We start from the raw sequence: 20,316 nt of genomic DNA, 5'->3' as shown, positions 1-20,316 counted from the left end.
ACAATGTCCCCCCAGTTCCACACTCACCTCTGGGAAGGGAAAAAGGGAAGGAGGAGAGGCAACTACAGAGACCTCCACAACTGACCCAAATCCCAAGGCCCTGGGCGCTCTGTTCAGCGAAATCTCTAGCTGGATACAGCAGCCAAGGCACAGCTGGTACCGTCCCTGGCAGGCTTCAAAGAAGACCTTCCGCTTCGGCAGGAGGCCCACCCGGGACTCAGCACACAAGGTCTTGGCTGCATGTTCGGGCAAGAGGCAGGACCACCATCAGGATGGATACTGTGGACCGGGTGATGAAGCCCCAAGATGAGATGTGTTTACCACTCTGTAGCCATAAGGGACACACATCTGCCAGTTCAGACCATAAACTCATTATTCCCAAAGAGAGCTAGCTGTTGGGCCGAGCTGCAGTCTGGGTCCACAGTTTTCCTGCGGCCAGACACAACTATCCCCTCTGGGGTCTCTTTGGTTTTCTGAGGTGAGTTTTTCACATTCTTTAATTTTTGTTTGCCCTTTTCAGGGTTGAAGGTTCCTCTGCTGATGAACTGAGGCTTGTCTTCTAGGGATTTGGTCTGGCCCGATGGCCCTTCCATCCCGAGGGCCTCACCAGCTGAGGAAGCTCGGTAGAAAGGAGATTTGGAATAAATCTGAAATCGCCTTCTGGTCCCATGAGAAGATGCAGTGCCAGATGAACATAAAGAAGAGACTGAAGAGTCCACTGAATCCAGTGAGTCTTGCTGCTTTTTGAGCTGCTTCCGCAACCTGCTTGAAGGTTCAGACTTGCCAGCTGCCTTCGTAGAGATAAGGGCTAAGCTTCTCTCTAATGCAATAAAGAGACCAAAGCTGTAAATGACAGTTCTCTCTGAAGCAAATCATTATGTGATGAAGAGGTGTCACTGCTCACATGTGAAAGTGGGTGGGCTAAGATCTGGAGGGTCCAGGGTGACCTGCTTTGGGCAAAGTCACAACTCAAGAAGACCTAACCACCCATCTCTACACCATCCATATAGTTTCAGAATTAACCCTGAGGAAGCTGGAGTGGGACCATGCCAATAGAAGAGGCCTACAACCACCCCCATCATTTAAAACACTGCCAGAATATGTAGTAAATACCACATCTCACGGAGACATGGCAGGCAGTTAAAGACTTCCTTGGGTCCAGTTCCATCTCATAGCAGGGCACGGCCTCACTACCTACCCTTAGAAAATGGGTCATGAGTCAGTAGGACAACATGAGCTATGACTGCTGGCTTTCCTCTGTGGTAAATACAAGGAAACATTACATTACAAAAGAACTATGTTACACTGAAGGCTTGGTCTGATGAACAATTTATACAGAAGTTTCAGGAGGACTGGTATATTTCAGCTCCTTAGGACTTTGTCATCTTTTCATGTAAGGTCAAAGGCCTTCTTCAAAGAGAGTGTCTTTGCTTGGGAATCCTTATTCCTCCTCTGCAAAACAAATCTGGAGTCTTTGGTCTAACATGTTCATTTACCTGATTTCTCAGAGATGGCACCTTCAGACTCAATATTCAAATTTTCTGAGCTATCAGCAGTCCCTATGGAGGCCTCAGACTCAAGGGTTTCATCATCAGAGGCACGTGGTTCCAGGACAAGCATCTCAAATGTTAGTTCTTCCCTGTAAGATACAATCAAGAAATCATTAACATTTGATAAGAAATGGAAGGAAGCCAACAGGAAAGCAGACCTTCTGTGAATGTCAGGAATTTAGGTAGCAAAAACAGTCCCATTTCTTACTGTTCCCTTCCAGGGTGGTGATAAGGACCTGTATACCTGATGGGAAGAGCCAACTCATTGGAAAAGACCCTGATGCTGGGAAAGATTGAAGGCAGAAGGAGAAGGGGATGACAGAGGATGGGATGGTTGGATGGAATCACTGACTCAATGGACATATGTTTGAGCAAACTAAGGGAGATAGTGAAGGATAGCGAAGCCTGGCTTGCTGCAGTCCATGGGGTCGCAAAGAGCTGAACATGACTTAGCAACTGAACAACAAGTCACAGTCACAGTGAAGGTTAAAGACAGCAAAGGCTGGGACCTAAAATGGGGCTAAGGGTGAGGTAGAGGAAGATGCTAAACCTGTAAGATCCTTTGATAAAATGAACTCTGGGCTGCTAATCAGGAGATTGGGATTCTAAACTCACTCTAAACTCATTCATAATACATCAGGAAAGTACTTTCCTCTTTATGGACCTTAACTTTCTTATCCACAAAAACAAAGAGACTAAACTAAACTAGATGGTCTCTAGGATTCCTTCCAGCTCTTAAACTATTTTCTACAAAATTTTATTAGCTGCTACACACTATATCCTCTACCTTCTTTGGCCAAGGAGAGACCTCTGGATCTCCTAAATGAAATAAAACAGACTGACCTCTTCTGTCCTTTTAAACCTTTGCCATCTCCACTTAAGACTACTATTCTCTATTCCTTCTTATCAATCACTCACCTCCTCTCAGCCATGCCTCCTCATTCCCTGAAGTCTTTGGTACCTGGCTCCTAATCTTACTTTCGCACTACTGCCTGACACCACTCTGATTCATTTTAATCAATATCTTTGTTAAAAGCTCATGTCAATACCCTATGACCAAAGTTCCTTTACATCTGCAATTCCTAATAACCTTTCCTCCACTCTATGTAGGCAGTTTTCCCCAGTGGGCAGACCCTGGAGTTTGTTGATCCACTCCTCCACTCTGTCCACTGCCTCCTTACCCTTCCAAGTGTAACTCCATTTTCATCAATTCTCCTCCTTTTCAGAGCCCTCTTAGCTTCTCTTCCACTCTACCCAGCTTTAAACTGTTCATCCTTTAATACCTCCGATACCTGGCTTGAGATTCACGGACAATCTTTGCAAGGACAGTCTCGCCAACAACTCACTGCTGCAATGACAGCTGTCATAAGCAATGTACAGTCACATCTCTGAGACTGTGTTCATACATTTTCCTTTCTCTGGGACTTTCACCTTCCTGGCAAATTCCTATTCATCCTTCAATACTTCCAATGCCATTTTCATCAAAGCTGAATTAGCTCCTCTTTTCAGATCATTTTTGTATCAAATACCTAGCTGCTCATCAAAGTAGACCATTTTTACCTTATCATGTTCAGCACAGTTGAGCCCTAGCTGCTTTTTCAGCTTGTCCAAATTCTAGAAGCAATCCTGACAAGCAATAAGTACTTCAAAAGACTCATAATCTCTCATGAATCAAGCTCTCAGACCTGGGATCCTGGAACTCACAAACAAAAATCCCCTTAAAACTTGAGTCATCACTGACAACCAGTACACAGTACCTTCAGAGAGAACCACAGGATGTTCACATTATACCCAAGTAGTGTTACCATCCTTGCTCCAGGGATGGCAGAGGTTATTTGTCTCTCTCCCAAACTGCAACCAATCTCCCTACCCGGTGTCCCAGCAGCACCTCCAAGAGTTGCTGCCTTACCCTGACCATCCAGTTGCTGACCCCATGGTTATACTGATCTTCATATAATAATGTTCCTTTATGGAGTTCTGAACCATCTTAGCCTGGGAATCTTTATTCCTCCTTTAAAAGAAAAATTTGTCACCAAGACTGGTGACCTGTTAGGAATCTGGGCTAAGACTGACCCACCCTGTCCAGTCAGCCTTTTGAGAATCTCCACTGTAGCAGCTTCAGATCTCCTAGCTCACGAGCATCCTTCCCTGAGGTGACAACTTTCATACTGCTACCTGAGTACAGACAGCATGTCCTTGTCATCTCCACATCCCCTGTACCCTGATGTAGAGTCTGACTCACAATAAGGAAGAATAAACAGAGGACAGGAGGAAGGAAATGGCAACAGGTAACGGTTGCTCGCTTTCCTTCCGGCGACTCACTTCTCTTTCTGCAGATTCTCAATCTGCTCGGTCAGGACTCTCTCCTCCTGCTGCATAGCTGCCTGCTGCTGCTCTGTGATGTCAGTCTCCAGGGCCGCCTCACTAGTCAAGGTCTCTTCCGTGACATCAGACATGGAAGGCAACCGAACCACAGCCGGAGAGGATGGACATGGATAGTTTCCTCGACGAAGACGCCCCTTGCCCTGCAAAGAAAAATACATGTTAAAGGTAAATGGAGTGACTCCATCAGTTTTACTTGGCCCAGTTAGGATAACAAGTGTAATATTTCCATCACACCTGGTGAATGGTGGGGATAAGTGGAAACATTCTATGAGACCTAAAATATTTAATGAGATACCATATCCATCAAACACATTTAGGCTAAGTATTTCTTGCCAGAGCACTGAAAAATGGGTAGGTAGGTGGGTGGGAGCGTAAGAACACACCATGTACTGGGATGAGATTCTCTTTTTTGACTAAGGTATAGTTGTTTTACAATGTTGTATTAGTTTTTTCCGCTGTACAATGAAGTGAATCAGCTATATGTATACATATATTCCTCTTCCTCTTGAACCTCCCTCCCTCCTCCACTCTTCTACCCCTCTAAGTTATCACAGAGCTCCAAAGTAAGCTCCCTGTGCTTTAAAGCAACTTCCCCACTAGCTGTTTTACACATGGTAGTATATATGTATCAATCCTAATCTTTATAATGATATGAGATTCTTCTATTAATCTATCTCCTGCAAAACATCCTGCAAATATCCTGCAAATTAAATATCCACACATGGCTATTTAAATTTTAATTAATTAAAGTTAAATGGGATGTGGGGGAGGGATAAATTGGGAGATTGGAATTGACATATGTGTATATGACATGTGTGCATACTACTATATATAAAACAGATAACTAATAACAACCTACTGTGCAGCACAGGGAACTCTACTCAATACTCTGTGATGGCCTATATGGGGAAAAAAAATCTGTAAAAAGAGTGGATATATGTGTAACTGATTCACTTAACTGTACACCTGAAACTAACACAACACTGTAAATCAAGTATACTCCAATAAAACTTTTAATTAAACAGAAGTAAAAATTTAGCTCTGCAATCATCTGAGCCAGATTTCAAAAGTTCAACAGCCACAGGTGGTTAGTGACTAGCACAAGGAAAAGTGCAGAAATAGAGCATCCCTATCATCAAACAAAGTTCTGAGGGACAACACTGCTCTATAGGAAGACTATACAAAACAGGTCCTAAAACTCAGTTGTTTTTTTAAATATCATTTATATATTATAGGGTGTTAGTGAGAGATATTCTCTAAGAACAACTCAAGAAACTTCCTTCTTGAGATCAGAGGGGGAAAAATCTCATTGTTTTAATTGGTTACTTTGTATGTAACTTTAGCCTCTGATAATGACAATTAAACCTCCTGCTAAGAACAACTGGACCAAACATAAAAACCTAACAGATTCTTGAAGGCACTACAGAGTTAACAAGGCAGACCAAAGAGAGGTTGGCCCAGTATTCAGAGCTACTTTATATTTAAGAAGAGGCAGATGAGAGTCTGAACAGAGCTTCTGACAGACTACAGCAGGAGTCAGCAAAACACGGCCCTTGGGCCAAATGTGTCCTAATGTCAGATTTTGTAAATGAGGCTTTACTGAAATACTTTTCTGCTCATTAATTCATGCATTGTCTATGGCTCTTCTGCAGAATAACGGTAGCACTGATAGTTGCAACAGCTTCCATGTTCCACAAAGCCTCAAGTATTTAGGCTATGGTCCTTTATAAAAAAATTGCCAAGCCCTGGGGTAAGAATAATAGTCCAGACCAGGCAAGGGTGTGAGCTGTAGTCGGGTGTTGAGTGTGGACTCCATGCATGCCTGATGCTGGGACCCCTAAGGTTTGTAAATTGAAATTATTATAGTCATTGCAGATACTGCAGGCTAGCTTCAAGTTGTCTGAATGGTTCAAAAAAAACTGTAATCCCTAAAATTGGATTCACATAATCTCAGATTGCTAGTGTCCTAGAACCTGGCAGAAAACAATGAAAACACTGGAGGAAAGTAATACCATCTTAGGTTTCAAAATATTTTTACAAATAATTTTTAAAAATACTTTGCTCACATACAATAAAAGGTAACTAAGCACAAAAAGAGACAAGACAATGTAAATGGAAACCAGTAAAAACAACAGAAACCCTCAATGACACCAGATATTGTGACTTTCAGAACAGACTTAAAGTAACCACACTGAAAGACATGGAAAGACATAGTTTAACTAGTGGACTGGAATAGGTCAGAAGAAAATATAAAGAATCAGAGAAAACAAAACACATTTTTTCCTACAAAAATTCAATAAAGAAGATAAAGAGGACACAATAAAAAGATCTACCATATGCAAAAAGACTACTAGGAGAAAAGAGAGATCCTATAGGAGAAATACCAAAGAAATAATAGCATAACATCTTTCAAAACCAATTAAAGATATCAACCTACTGACTGCAGAAAATCTTCAACCTCTAGGAAAGATAAACACTGGGTTGGCCAAAAAGTTCATTTGGGTCCTTCCATCTGATGTTATAGGAAAAGCCCGAGCGAACTTTTTGGCCAGTCCAATAAAAAGAAGTCCATACCATACCATACCTAGAGACAGCTGCTAAAAATTAAAGGCAAGAGAAAAATCTAACAAGAAGTCAGAAAAAAAAAAATGTATCTGCAACAAAGAAGCAACTATTTGATTCAAGGCTTACTTTTCAACAGAAAAAATGGAAGTCAGAAAGCAACAAATAGTACTTCCAAAGGAGGAAAGGAAAAAGTAACTGCCTGTCTAGACTTCTATACATTGCAAAAGCAGCCTTCAAGAATGGAGTTTAAATAAAGACATTTTCAGACATCCTAAGATAGGAAATCTGCCACCAGCAGATCTGCACTAAAGGAAGGGCAGACAGAAAATGACCCGAAAAGAAAAGTCAAGGAGAAAGAAATGAAGAGCAGTGAGAGCAGTAATGATGTAAGTCTAGATGAATTTTCATAAAACCTAAGGATAATATATTGCATTTAAAATACAGGTAATTTAAAACATCTGCATAACAACAACAGCAATATATCATACAATAGCTAAAGCATATTAAAGACCTTGCCCTATCCAAGAAAAAAATAAAAGCACCAACTGACTTTGATAAATCACAGATGTCTGTTGTAATCTTTAGGTTGAAAACTAAAAGAAGAGTAAAAAAGTATAAAACTTTAAAACTAAGGAAAAAATTGAATACAATATGTAGTCAAAAGAAAAAGGAAAAAAAGAACAAGACAGTCAAGAAAGAAACAAAACATATATCAGGTAGGAAAAATTAAAAGCACAAAATAAAACAGTAGATTTAAATCCAAATGTATCAGTGATTACATTAAATTAAGTAGATCAAATGCTTTAGTTAAAACCTGAAGATTATCAGACTGTATTTTTAAAAAAGAAAATTCAACTATAGTAAGTTTACAAGGCATGGATATAAAATATTCAAAATTCAGGAAGGCTGAAAGCAAAAACGCAGGAGTAAAAGACATACCATGTCAGCACAGAGAAAACAAGTCTATACACACAAATCAGTAAAGTAATAGACCTAAACAACTTAATAAGCACAAGTTATCTAATAGACATATAGAATTCATGACCTAACAACTACAGGATATTTTAAAGCATACACAGCAAAGACAATAATAAATTTCCCAGGATTGAAACAGTTTATCTGACCTTTAAAGTAATTTAAAGTAAGTTTTCTGATAGTACAATTACAAAGAGAAAACTAAAAATCCCTATGTATGCAGAATTTAAGAAACAGATATCTATGCATCAAGAAGATGTGATACATATATGAATAATGGAATTTGCAGCAAGATGGATGGACCTAGAGACTATCATACTAAATGAAATAAGTCAGAAAGAGAAAAACAAATGTCATATGACATCACTTATATGTGGAATCTAAAATACGACACAAATGAACTTATCTATGAAACAGAAACCAGACACATAGCACAGACTTGAGGTTGCCAAGGGGGAGAGTGAGGGAGAGATGGATTAGGAGTTTGGGGTTAGCAGATATAAACTATTATATATAGAATGGATAAATAACAAAGCCCTACTGTATAGCTCAGGGAACTATATTCAGTATTCTGTGATAATACCATAATGGAAAAGACTATGAGAATGATATATGTGTGTAAGTGAGTCATTCTGCTGTATGGCAGAAATTAACACAACACTGTAAATCAACTATACTTGAATAAAATTTTAAAAAAGAAAAAGAGATAAACTTCTAAAATACCCATAGCCAAAAAAGAAATCACAACAAGAATTTAAAAAGTCTTTGAACTAAACAACAATATAAAAATCTGTGGGATACAGTTTAACCCTGTTGATCTTAAAAGTATAAGCTTTTCTATACATTAGGAAAAAAAGGTTAAAAATTAAAAAGGTAACTACTTTAGAAAACTTTAGAAAAAAGGTACCTATTTTTGAAAACTGGGGAAAGAAGAACAAAATAAACCCAAGGTGAAAAAAAGGAAATAAAGAGTAAATAGACACTAGAAAAAAGAGGGCCAAAGGCAAACGCAGCTCTTTGAAACAACTAATAAAGAATTTTAAATGCTGGCAAAATTGATAAGAAAGAAAGAAATCACAAATAACCAAAAGCAGGAATGAAAAAGGGGGCATTATCCAAATCTAGTAGACATGAAAAAGATAAGAGGCTACTATGAACAACTCTATGTTAATAAATCTGAAATTTTATACAAAGTGGAGAAATTTCTACAAAAGTCCAAATAACTAATACTGTCAAGGAAATAAAAAAGTTTGATTAATTTTATAAACAATCTATAAATAAAATCTTTATAGAGAGAAAACTGGAAGCTTAGATGATTTCACCAGTAAACAAGAAGAAATAAAACACAAATTCTTCCACAGAATTAAAAATAAGGACTACTCTCCTGCTTGCCAAAACTAGAGAAAGAAAAGCCACACAGCAATGAAGACCCAGCACATCCATAAATAAACAAAAATTATAAAAAAGGACTACTCTCTCCAACTCATTTTTAGAGGCCAGCATAAACTAGATATTAATACATAGGACATTAAAAGGAAAGTCTATTAAGGGACAATTTTACTCAAACACAGGTGCAAAAATTCTAAACATACTACAAATCAATCTCAATAAAAATCCCATGACAATTTTTGTGAAGCTGATTCTATAATTTATATGGCAATATATACAGAGCCAAGAATAGTCAAAACACTACTGAAGAAGGTAGAGAGACTTGTTCTAGCAGGTATTTTTAGAAAGCTATACTAATTGAAATAGTGGTATTGATACAAAGATAGTCAAAAATAGACTAGAAAGAGATCCATGAATATAAAGACCACTCCCTACATTATAACACATACAAAAATATTTTCAGGTGGATTATACACTTAAATGTGAAAGGCAAAATAATAAAGCTTGTACATGATAATAATAAAGATTATCTTCATAACTTAAGATTGGGAAAAAAGTTCTTAAACATGACCCTAAAAGTACTAATCTAAAGAAAAAGACTGGTAAGTTAGGCTACATTAAAATTAAGAACATCCTGTTCAATGAAAGACACCTTTAATAGTGGAAGAAGAAATTACGCAACGGAAGTAATCAATAAAGGGCTTATATCCAGAATCCATTAAGAACTCTTTCAAATCAGAAGGCAGACAACCCCATCAGAAAAATGAACAAGAGTTGTGAACAGGTCCTCCATCAAAGAGGATATCCAAACTGCCAACATACTTATGAAAAAGTGCTTAAGCACATTAGAGTCACAACACAGAAATTTAAAATGAAACCCTAATGATACAAAATCACTGCAGATGGTGATTGCAGCAATGAAATTAAAAGATACTTATTCCTTGGAAGGAAAGTTATGACCAATCTAGACAGCATATTAAAAAGCAGAGACATTACTTTGCCAACAAAGGTCCGTCTGGTCAAGGCTATGGTTTTTCCAGTCATCATGTATGGATATGAGAGTTGGACTATAAAGAAAGCTGAGCCCTGAAGAACTGATGCTTTTGAACTGTGGTGTTGGAGAAGACTCTTGAGAGTCCCTTGGACTGCAAGGAGATCCAACCAGTCAATCCTAAAGATCAGTCCTGGGTGTTCATTGGAAGGACTGATGTTGAAGCTGAAATTCCAATACTTTGGCCGCCTGATGTGAAGAGCTGACTCATCGGAAAAGACCCTGATGCTGGGAAAGATTGAGGGCAGGAGGAAAAGGGGACGACCGAGGATGAGATGGTTGGATGGCATCATCAACTCGATGGACATGGGTTCGGGTGGACTCCGTGAGTTGGTGATGGACAGGGAGGCCTGGTGTGCTGCGGTTTATGGGGTCGCAAAGAGTTGGACACTACTGAGTGACTGAACTGAACTGAACTAACGATACATCCATTAAAATGGTTAAAATTAAAGAATCTGGCAATATAACAGCTGGGAAGGAAGTGAAGCAATTGGGAACTCTCATACTTTGCTAGTACAATACAACTATTTTGGAAAAAAGTTTGGCATTATGGACTCAGGATGAAAAAAAAAAAATATATATATATATATATCCTGTGACCCAGTAATCGCACTCCTGTATAACCCCCACAAAAATACATCCATGTCACCATCAAAATTATATGTATCAGAATGTTCATAGAAGCATTACTCATAATTCCCCAAAACACAAGCCAAATGTCCATCAACACTAGAATGGATTAACTGGTATATGCATACACTAAAATACTATTACAGTAACAAGTATGTGCTATAATGAAATACAATAATATGGACAAGTCTTACACATATAAGGTTGAGTGAAATAAATCAGATATAAAATACCTATTATATGAGTCCATTTGTATAAAGCTCAAAAACAGAACTATAGTGCTCAGGGATACACATTTTAGTGGGAAAACAACAAAGAAACAGAGTAAGTGCTTAACATAATACTCAGATTATTGCCTATTTTGGGGGGAGAGAAAGGATTGTGATTGGAAAGAGAAAGATAAGAGCTTCTGGGGGTTCTGTATTGACCTAAGGGTGGTACATGGATGCTCATAATTCATTAAGACATGTATATATAATATATATCTCCGTGCTTTTCTATATGTGTCATATTTCTCAATAAAGCCAGTTCCTCTTCAAAGCTAGTTATTTATGCAAAATAGTACTATCTTTTCAGAAGATCTGTCTTAGAAACAGAAACTGCTGAGCTAGCCCAAATGACAAGGTGAAAGTGGAGGGTAGTTCTAAAGACATTCAGGCTCATTCTTCCAAACGTATGCCTGCTAAAACATGCAACAGGATGAAAATCAGGATGACAAGATTACTATTCCACTTTTAGTTCTGGGATCAAGAAGTGAGGAATATGTTATGAAAGCCCTCAAAACAAAGGATCAAATTTCACCATATGTATGGAAACACAAAAAACCTCCAATAGACAAAGCAATCTTGAAAAAGAAAAATGGAACTGGAGGAATCAACCTTCCTGACTTCAAACTATACTACAAAGCTACAGTCATCAAGACAGTATGGTACTGGCACAAAGACAGAAATATAGATCAACAGAACAAAACAGAAAACCCAGAGATAAATCCACAAACCTATGGACACCTTATCTTTGAAAAAGGCAACAAAAATATACAATGGAGAAAAGACAATCTCTTTAACAAGTGGTAATAGGAAAACTGGTCAACCACCTGTAAAAGAATGAACCCAGAATGCTGTCTATCACCATACACAAAAATAAACTTCAAATGGATTAAAGATCTAAATGTAAGAACAGAAACTATAAAACTCTTAGAAGAAAACATAGGCAGAACACTCTTTGACATAAATCACAGCAAGATCCTCTATGATCCACCTCCCAGAGTAATGGAAATAAAAACAAAAATAGACAAATGGGACCTAATTAAACTTGAAAGTTTTTGTGCAATGAAGGATACTATGATCAAGGTAAAAAAAAAGGCAGCCTTCAGAATGGGAGAAAATAATAGCAAATGAAACAACTGATAAAGAATTAATCTCCAAAATATACAAGCAGCTCATGCAGATCAATACCAGATAAATGAATGATCCAATCAAAAAGTGGGCCAAAGAACTGAACAGACATTTCTCCAAAGAAGACATATGATGGCTAATGTGCTTTGTTGCTCAGTCGTGTCCGACTCTTTGTGACCCCAAGGACTGTAGTCCACCAGGCTCCTCTGTCCACAGGGTTTGTCCAGGCAAGTATACTAGTGTGGGCTGCCATGGAGTTCACTGGAGATGGCTAAGAAACACATGAAAAGATGCTCAACATCACTCATTAACAGATAAATGCAAATCAAAACCAAAATGAGGTGCCAACTCACGCCAGTCAGAATGGCTGTCATCAAAAAGTCTACAAACAATAAAGGCTAGAGAGGATGTGGAGAAAAGGGAACCCTCTTACACTATTGGTGGGAATGCAAACTAGTATAGCCGCTATGGAGAACAGTGTGGAGATTCCCTAAAAAACTGGAAACAGAACTGCCATACGACCCAGCAATCCCGCTGCTGGGCACACATACCAAGGAAACCAGAACTGAAAGAGGCACATGTATTCAATGTTCACTGCAGTACTGTTTACAATAGCTAGGACGTGGAAGCAACCTAGATGTCCATTGGTGGACAAATGGATAAGGAAGTTGTGGTACATATACAAAATGGAATATTACTTAGCTATAAAAAAGAATACATTTGAGTCAGTTCTAATGAGGTGGATGAAACTGGAGGCTGTTATATACAGTGAAATATACAGAAGTATACAGAAAGATAACACCAATACAGTATATTAATGCATACATATAGAATTTAGAAAGATGGTAACAACGACCATATATACAAGATGGCAAAAGAGACACAGATGTAAAGAAGAGACTTTTGGACTCTGTGGGAGAAGGCGAGGGTGGGATGATTTGTGAGAATAGCACTGAAACATGTATATTACCATATGTGAAACAGATGACCAGTGCAAGTTCAGTGCAGGAAGCAGGGCACTCAGAGCCAGTGCACTGGGACAACCCAGAGGGATAGGGTGGGGAGGGAGGTTGGGCGGGGGTGCGCTCAGGATGGGGGGACACACATGCACTTGTGGCGGATTCATGTCTATATATGGCAAAAACCATCACAGTATTGTAAAGTAATCAGCTTCCAATTAAAAAAAAAAATCAGTCTGCCAATTTAACAGAGGATGACTCCAGATAAAGACAGCATTGTGGAATGGAGGCAGAGAATAGGGTTTTGAGTGTTAAAGTTCATTGTGACTGGTCAGGATCACATTATAAACTCCAAGACATCTCATTACTTATGATTTTGACTATTTTAATGAAGCCAAATGAACGACTAAAACTTTATGTGATATAAAAGCCTCAGGGAGCTGGAAAAAATGTGAGCTTATCCCTAGTATTCACTTCCCAGTATTCAATAAAACAGCTGCCTGCGTTCTGAGTTCATACCATCACCTGGCCACCTAAGTACCTCACAATGGGTTAGTTAAGAATTACTTAACAGAGATGAAGAAAATCAGACAATCTTTCTAGGTATGATCTCTCTTAAGATAGCATTAAATAAAGATTAAGAAAGAACTCCTACAGCCCAGAATTCTCTTACAAGGTCAGAGAAAGTAAATTTTAAAGTTAATTACATAGAGCTTTTAGAAACATGGGAAAATGTTAATACTGGGTTAAGTAAGAACTAGGCCATAAACAAGTATATCACAGGTTCTCTTAAAATCTGCAAATATATCAAGGTATTTCCCAAGTGGAATAATATCCTTTATTCTCCATACTTTTCTGTACCTTCCAATTTTTCCATAATAAGCACAAATCAGTTTTTTAATGAGTTTTTTTTTGTAGCAACATTTACTATATGTTCTTTTTGAGTGTTTTTTTTTTTTCTCATAATTGCTCTTTTACACTCAACAGACTGAAAAAGGCAAATATTTACTCTGCATTATGATAAAAACACACATGGACATCACCAGATGGTCAACACTGAAATCAGATTGATTATATTCTTTGCAGCCAAAGATGGAGAACCTCTATACAGTCAACAAAAACAAGACCAGGAGCTGACTGTGGCTCAGATCATGAACTCCTTATTACCAAATTCAGACTCAAATTGAAGAAAGTAGGGAAAACCGCTAGACCATTCAGGTATGACCTAAATCAAATCCCTTATGATTATACAGTGAAGTGAGAAATAGATTTAAGGGCCTAGATCTGATAGACAGAATGCCTGATGAACTATGGAATGAGGTTCGTGACATTGCACAGGAGACAGGGATCAAGACCATCCCCATGGAAAAGAAATGCAGAAAAGCAAAATGGCTGTCTGGGAAGGCCTTACAAATAGCTGTGGAAAGAAGAGAGACAAAAAGCAAAGGAGAAAAGGAAAGATAAAAGCATCTGAATGCAGAGTTGAAAAGAATAGCAAGGAGAGATAAGAAAGCCTTCTTCAGCGATCAATGCAAACAAATAGAGGAAAACAACAGAAAGGGAAAGACTAGAGAGCTCTTCAAGAAAATTAGAGATACCAAGGGAACATTTCCCACAAAGATGGGCTTGATAAAGGACAGAAATGGTGTGGACCTAACAGAAGCAGAAGATATTAAGAAGAGGTGGCAAGAATACACAGAATAACTGTACAAAAAAGATCTTCACGACCCAGATAATCATGATGGTGTGATCACTAATCTAGAGCCAGACATCCTGGAATGTGAAGTCAAGTGGGCCTTGGAAAGCATCATTATGAACAAAGCTAGTGGAGGTGATGGAATTCCAGTTGAGCTGTTTCAAATCCTGAAAGATGATGCTGTCAAAGTGCTGCACTCAATATGCCAGCAAATCTGGAAAACTCAGCAGTGGCCACAGGACTGGAAAAGGTCAGTTTTCATTCCAATCCCAAAGAAAGGCAATGCCAAAGAATGCTCAAACTACCACACAATTGCACTCATCTCACATGCTAGTAAAGTAATGCTCAAAATTCTCCAAGCCAGGCTTCAGCAATACATGAACTGCGAACTCCCTGATGTTCAAGCTGGATTTAGAAAAGGCAGAGGAACCAGAGATCAAATTGCTAACATCTGTTGAATCATGAAAAAAGCAAGAGAGTTCCAGAAAAACATCTATTTCTGCTTTATTGACTATGCCAAAGCCTTTGACTGTGTGGATCACAATCAACTGTGGAAAATTCTGAAAGAGATGGGAATACCAGACCACCTGACCTGCCTCTTGAGAAATCTGTATGCAGGTCAGGAAGCAGCAGTTAGAACTGGATATGGAACAACAGACTGGTTCCAAATAGGAAAAGGAGTATGTCAAGGCTGTATATTGTCACCCTGCTTATTTAACTTCTATGCAGAGTACATCATGAGAAACGCTGGACTGGAAGAAACACAAGCTGGAATCAAGATTGCCGAGAGAAATACCAATCACCTCAGATATGCAGATGACACCACCCTTATGGCAGAAAGTGAAGAGGAGCTAAAAAGCCTCTTGATGAAAGTGAAAGAGGAAAGTGAAAAAGTTGGCCTAAAGCTCAACATTCAGAAAATGAAGATCATGGCATCCAGTCCCATCACTTCATGGGAAATAGATGGGGAAACAATGGAAGCAGTGTCAGACTTTATTTTTTTGGGCTCCAAAATCACTGCAGATGGTGACTGCAGCCATGAAATTAAAAGACGCTTGCTCCTTGGAAGAAAAGTTATGACCAACCTAGATAGCATATTCAAAAGCAGAGACATTACTTTGCCGACTAAGGTCCGTCTAGTCAAGGCTATGGTTTTTCCTGTGGTCATGTATGGATGTGAGAGTTGGACTGTGAAGAAGGCTGAGCGCCGAAGAATTGATGCTTTTGAACTGTGGTGTTGGAGAAGACTCTTGAGAGTCCCTTGGACTGCAAGGAGATCCAACCAGTCCATTCTAAAGGAGATCAGCCCTGGGATTTCTTTGGAAGGAACGATGCTAAAGCTGAAACTCCAGTACTCTGGCCACCTCATGCAAAGAGTTGCCTCATTGGAAAAGACTCTGATGCTTGGAGGGATTGGGGGTAGGAGGAGAAGGGGATGACAGAGGATGAGATGGCTGGATGGCATCACTGACTCGATGGATGTGAGTCTGAGTGAACTCCAGGAGTTGGTGATGGACAGGGAGGCCTGAGTGCTGCGATTCATGTGGTCGCAAAGAGCTGGACACGACTGAGCGACTGACCTGAACTGAACTGATGATAAAAACAGATTTGACCTCCTGGACTCCCTGGAAAGAGCAGTTAACACTCCAAGAAGTGGTTTATAGTAACCTTTGTTCATTTTCCACTAGATAGCTGGTCTTTCTCCTATTTATTTATAGTAAATATTTCCTAAGGTATATTATTTCCCTTTTGCTTTGCTATCATCATTTTGTCATGCATAACTTGATAACAATGCCAATGAACCTATCAAGTTTTAATGGTTTTATATAATAGAAAGACCTCCTCTACTCCACGATCAGAGTATATTTTTCTATCATAATAGGGATTTCATTGGTTTTGATTGATCACATAGTTCATTAACAATGTATACCTTACCACGCTTACTGAAAGATCTATAAAAACATATTGTAAATCCTTTTCTGAACAGTTATCCCAGTGACTTTTCAGCTTAAACTTTAAAGAAAACTATTTCTAAAATTAAGATTTTTAACTACAGTTATTTTTAAGTGCTGATGAGTATTAAGTCTAAAGTCTCACTAATCCATGATATAATATCATACACAATATTCAGATTTCCAACCTCTTATCAACAGTTACTAGGAAAAGTAATTATGACAGAAAGCCAAGATCAAGGATCCGGTGTAAGACATTACTATGCTTATGGAGAGTTAACTATTTTCAGTTTGTAAATAAAAATAAACTAGCACTTGATTTCACTCTTTCAAAATGAGAGGAGGTGGAATTCCCTTCTTCTTAAAAAACATATTTGTAATTGAACTCATGGAAACAGAGTAGATGGGTGGTTTCCAGGGGAAAATGGGTGACAGTGGTCAAAGGGTACAAATTTCCAGTTATAAGATGAATAAGTTCTGGGAATATAATGTACAGCATGCTGACTATAGTTAACAATACTGTACTGCATATTTAAATGCTGCTAACAGAATAAATCTCAAATGTTGTCAACAGCAAAAATAAATAAAAGAAGCAACTATATGAAGTAATGAATATGTTAACTAATCTCATTATGATAATCATTTCATAATATATACATATATCAAATCATCACACTGTACACCTTAAACTTACACAATGTTATATGTCAATTAAATCTCACTATATACACTGGGGGGCTTCCCTGGTGGCTCAGATGGTAAAGAATCCACCTGCAAAGGGGGAGAACCTGGGTTCGATCCCTGGCTTGGGAAGGTCTCCTGGAGGAGGGCATGGCAACACATTCCAGTATCCTTGCCTGAAGAATCCTAATGGAGAGAGGAGCCTGGTGGGCTATAGTCCACGGGGTTGCAAAGAGTTGGACATGATTGAGTAACTAAGCATATAACACACTGGGAGAAGAAAGAAAAAACCAAAACACATGTATAAAGAGTGCACTTAAAAAAATGCAACATATATACACTGCTGTATTTTACATGGATAGCCAACACAGTCTTACTGTTATAGCACAGAGAACTCTGCTCAATGTTATGCGGCAGCCTGGATGGGAGGGGAGTTTGGGGGAAAATAGATACATGTATATGCATGGCTGAGTCCCTCTGCTGTTCACTTGAAACTATCACAGCATTGTTAATCAGCTATACTCCAATATAAAATGAAAAGTCTAAAAAACTGACTTAAAAATAATTCTAGATTGTACAAGATGTACAATATAGGGCCCACTGACTTGATAAATTATATTAATTTGGTCACATTTGGTTTCAGTTTCTGTGTTACCCTAAGGTGAGTGTTTTTAGTTTCTTGGGTAGCCACTTCAGTCTGTTTTCCTTTTGCTCCCCTTTTTCATTTTGTTCCTGTTTTTTCCCCTGAAGATATATCCTTTTCCACTTCCCATTATGTATTTGTTTCCATTTTTGTAGAAAAGGTGGAGCTGATAACATTTTTCATCTGAAAGGGCAGTTAAGCTCCATAGTCAGGTAGACCAGTTGAAGTTGACAGTGATCAGACACATTAATTGAGAATAATCAAGTTATACCATGCAGGAGATAGCTGACATACTCAAATATCTAAATCAAACACTGGAAATCATTTGCACCAGCTTGGCAAATCACTTTGATGTTGCATTCCACATAAGTTAAGCAAAAAAAAAAAAATGCTTCTTGACTGTATTTCTGCATGCAATTCTCTCCTGAAACATAAAGAAAATATGCAGTTTTTAAAACAAATTGTGATGGATGTGATGTGATGGATGATGTGTACACTGTACAATAATGTGGGATGGAAGAGTTTGTGGAGCAAGTGAAATGAACCACCACCACCATACCAAATGCTGGTCTTCATCCAAAGAAAGTGATGTAGTGTATATAGTGGGACTGGAAGTGAGTGCTCTGTATTGAACTCCTTCTAGAAAACCATTAATTCCAACAAGTACTGCTCCCAATTAGACCAACTGAAGGCAGCGCTTCATGAAAAACATCTGGAATCTTTGCTCAAGAAGATAACAAGTTTTGGCAAGATGGAATTATGAAGTTGCCTGTAAAATGGCAGAAAGTAGTGGAACAAAATAGCAAATGTGTTGTTCAATAAAGTTTTTGGTGAAAATTAAAGATGTGTCTTTTATTTTTACTTAAAAAACCAAAGAACTTTTTGGCAAACCAAATACCATGTTCATGGACTGGAAGAATTTATATTGTTAGTATCACCACACTATCCAAGGCAATCTACAGATTCAATATAATCCCTATCAAAAGACCTAAGAAAATTTTCACAGAACTAGAACAAATAAGTCTAAAATCTGTATGAAAACACAGAATATTCCAAAAGCCAAACCAATCTTGAGAAAGAAAAACAAAACTGGAAGTATCACATTCCCTAATTTCAAAATTTACTGCAAAGCTACAATGACCAAAACAGTTTGGCACTGTAAAACAGACATATAGATCAATAGAATAGATATAGAGTACCCAGAAATAAACTCATGCTTATAGTTAATTAATCTACAACAAAGAAGGCAAGGATATACAAGAGGAAAAGATAGCTTCTTCAATAAATTGTTGGGACAACTGGACAGGTACACGCAAAAGAATAAAACTTTCTCAAACCATATACAAAAATAAATACAAAATGCATTAAAGCTTTAAAAGTAAGACCTGAAACTCCTAGAAGAAAACATAGGCAGTACACTCTTTGACATTGGTGTTAATATTTTTTTGGATATGTCTCCTTAGGCAAGGGAAACAAAAGCAAAAATAAACAACTGAGACTACATCAAAATAAAAAGCTTTTGTACAGCAAAGGAAGTTATCAACAAAATTAAAAGGTAGCCTAATGAATGTGAGAAGATATTTGCAAATTATATATCTAACAAGGAGTTAATATCCAAAATACTCAAAGAACTCATACAACTCAACTTTAAACAACAAACAACCCAATTAAAAAATGAGCAGAGCACCCACATAGACGTTTTTTCCAAAGACAAAATATAGATGGCCCAAAGACTCAAGAAAAGATGCAGGACATCACTATCATCAGAGAAATGCAAGACAAAACTACAGTGAGGTATCACCTCACACCTGTCAGAATGGTTATTATCCAAAAGTGAAAGAGGAGAGTGAAAAAGTTGGCTTAAAACTCAACATTAAAAAAACAAAGATCATGGCATCCAGTCCCATCACCTCATGGCAAATAGATGGGTAAACAATGGAAACAGTGAGAGACTTTATTTTCCTGGGCTCCAAAATCGCTGCAGATGGTGACTGCAGCCATGAAATTAAAAGGTGCTTTCTCCTTGCAAGAAAAGCTATGACCAAACTAGACAGCGTATTAAAAAGCAGAGACATTACTTTGCTGACAAAGGTCCATCCTAGTCAAAGCTATGGTTTTTCCAGTAGTCATGTATGTATGTGAGAGTTGGACTATAAAGAAAGCTGAGGGCCAAAGAATTGATGCTTTTGAACTGTGGTGTTGGAGAAGACTCTTGAGAGTCCCTTGGACTGCAAGGAAATCAAACCAGTAAATCCTAAAGGAAATCAGTCCTGAATATTCATCAGAAGGACTGATGCTGAAGCTGACTTCAATACTTTGGCCACCTGATGCGAAGAACTGACTCATTGGAAGAGACCCTGATGCTGGGAAAGATTGAAGGTGAGAGGAGAAGGAGACGACAGAGAATGAGATGGTTGGATGGCATCACCAACTCAATGGACATGAG

General features: G+C 38.2%; 1 protein-coding gene across 1 annotated transcript in view; it reads right to left on the bottom strand.

Moving 5' to 3' along the window:
• Nucleotides 1–356: 356 nt before the first annotated feature.
• MYO9A (myosin IXA) overlaps nucleotides 357–20,316 on the bottom strand; it is a 183,603-nt gene continuing 163,643 nt past the window's right edge. The window contains exons 39-41 of the mRNA XM_068964194.1: nucleotides 3,873–4,075; nucleotides 1,497–1,639; nucleotides 357–820 (exon numbers count right to left, since the gene is read on the bottom strand). Coding sequence (XP_068820295.1) covers nucleotides 357–820; nucleotides 1,497–1,639; nucleotides 3,873–4,075 — 810 coding nt within the window. The remainder of the gene's footprint in view (nucleotides 821–1,496; nucleotides 1,640–3,872; nucleotides 4,076–20,316) is intronic.

The sequence above is a fragment of the Capricornis sumatraensis genome, chromosome 2, assembly GCF_032405125.1.
Source record: "Capricornis sumatraensis isolate serow.1 chromosome 2, serow.2, whole genome shotgun sequence".
In the NCBI taxonomy this organism is placed as follows: domain Eukaryota; kingdom Metazoa; phylum Chordata; class Mammalia; order Artiodactyla; family Bovidae; genus Capricornis; species Capricornis sumatraensis.
Note: the sequence above shows the minus strand (reverse complement) of the source record. Positions and strands in the feature narration are given on the sequence as shown.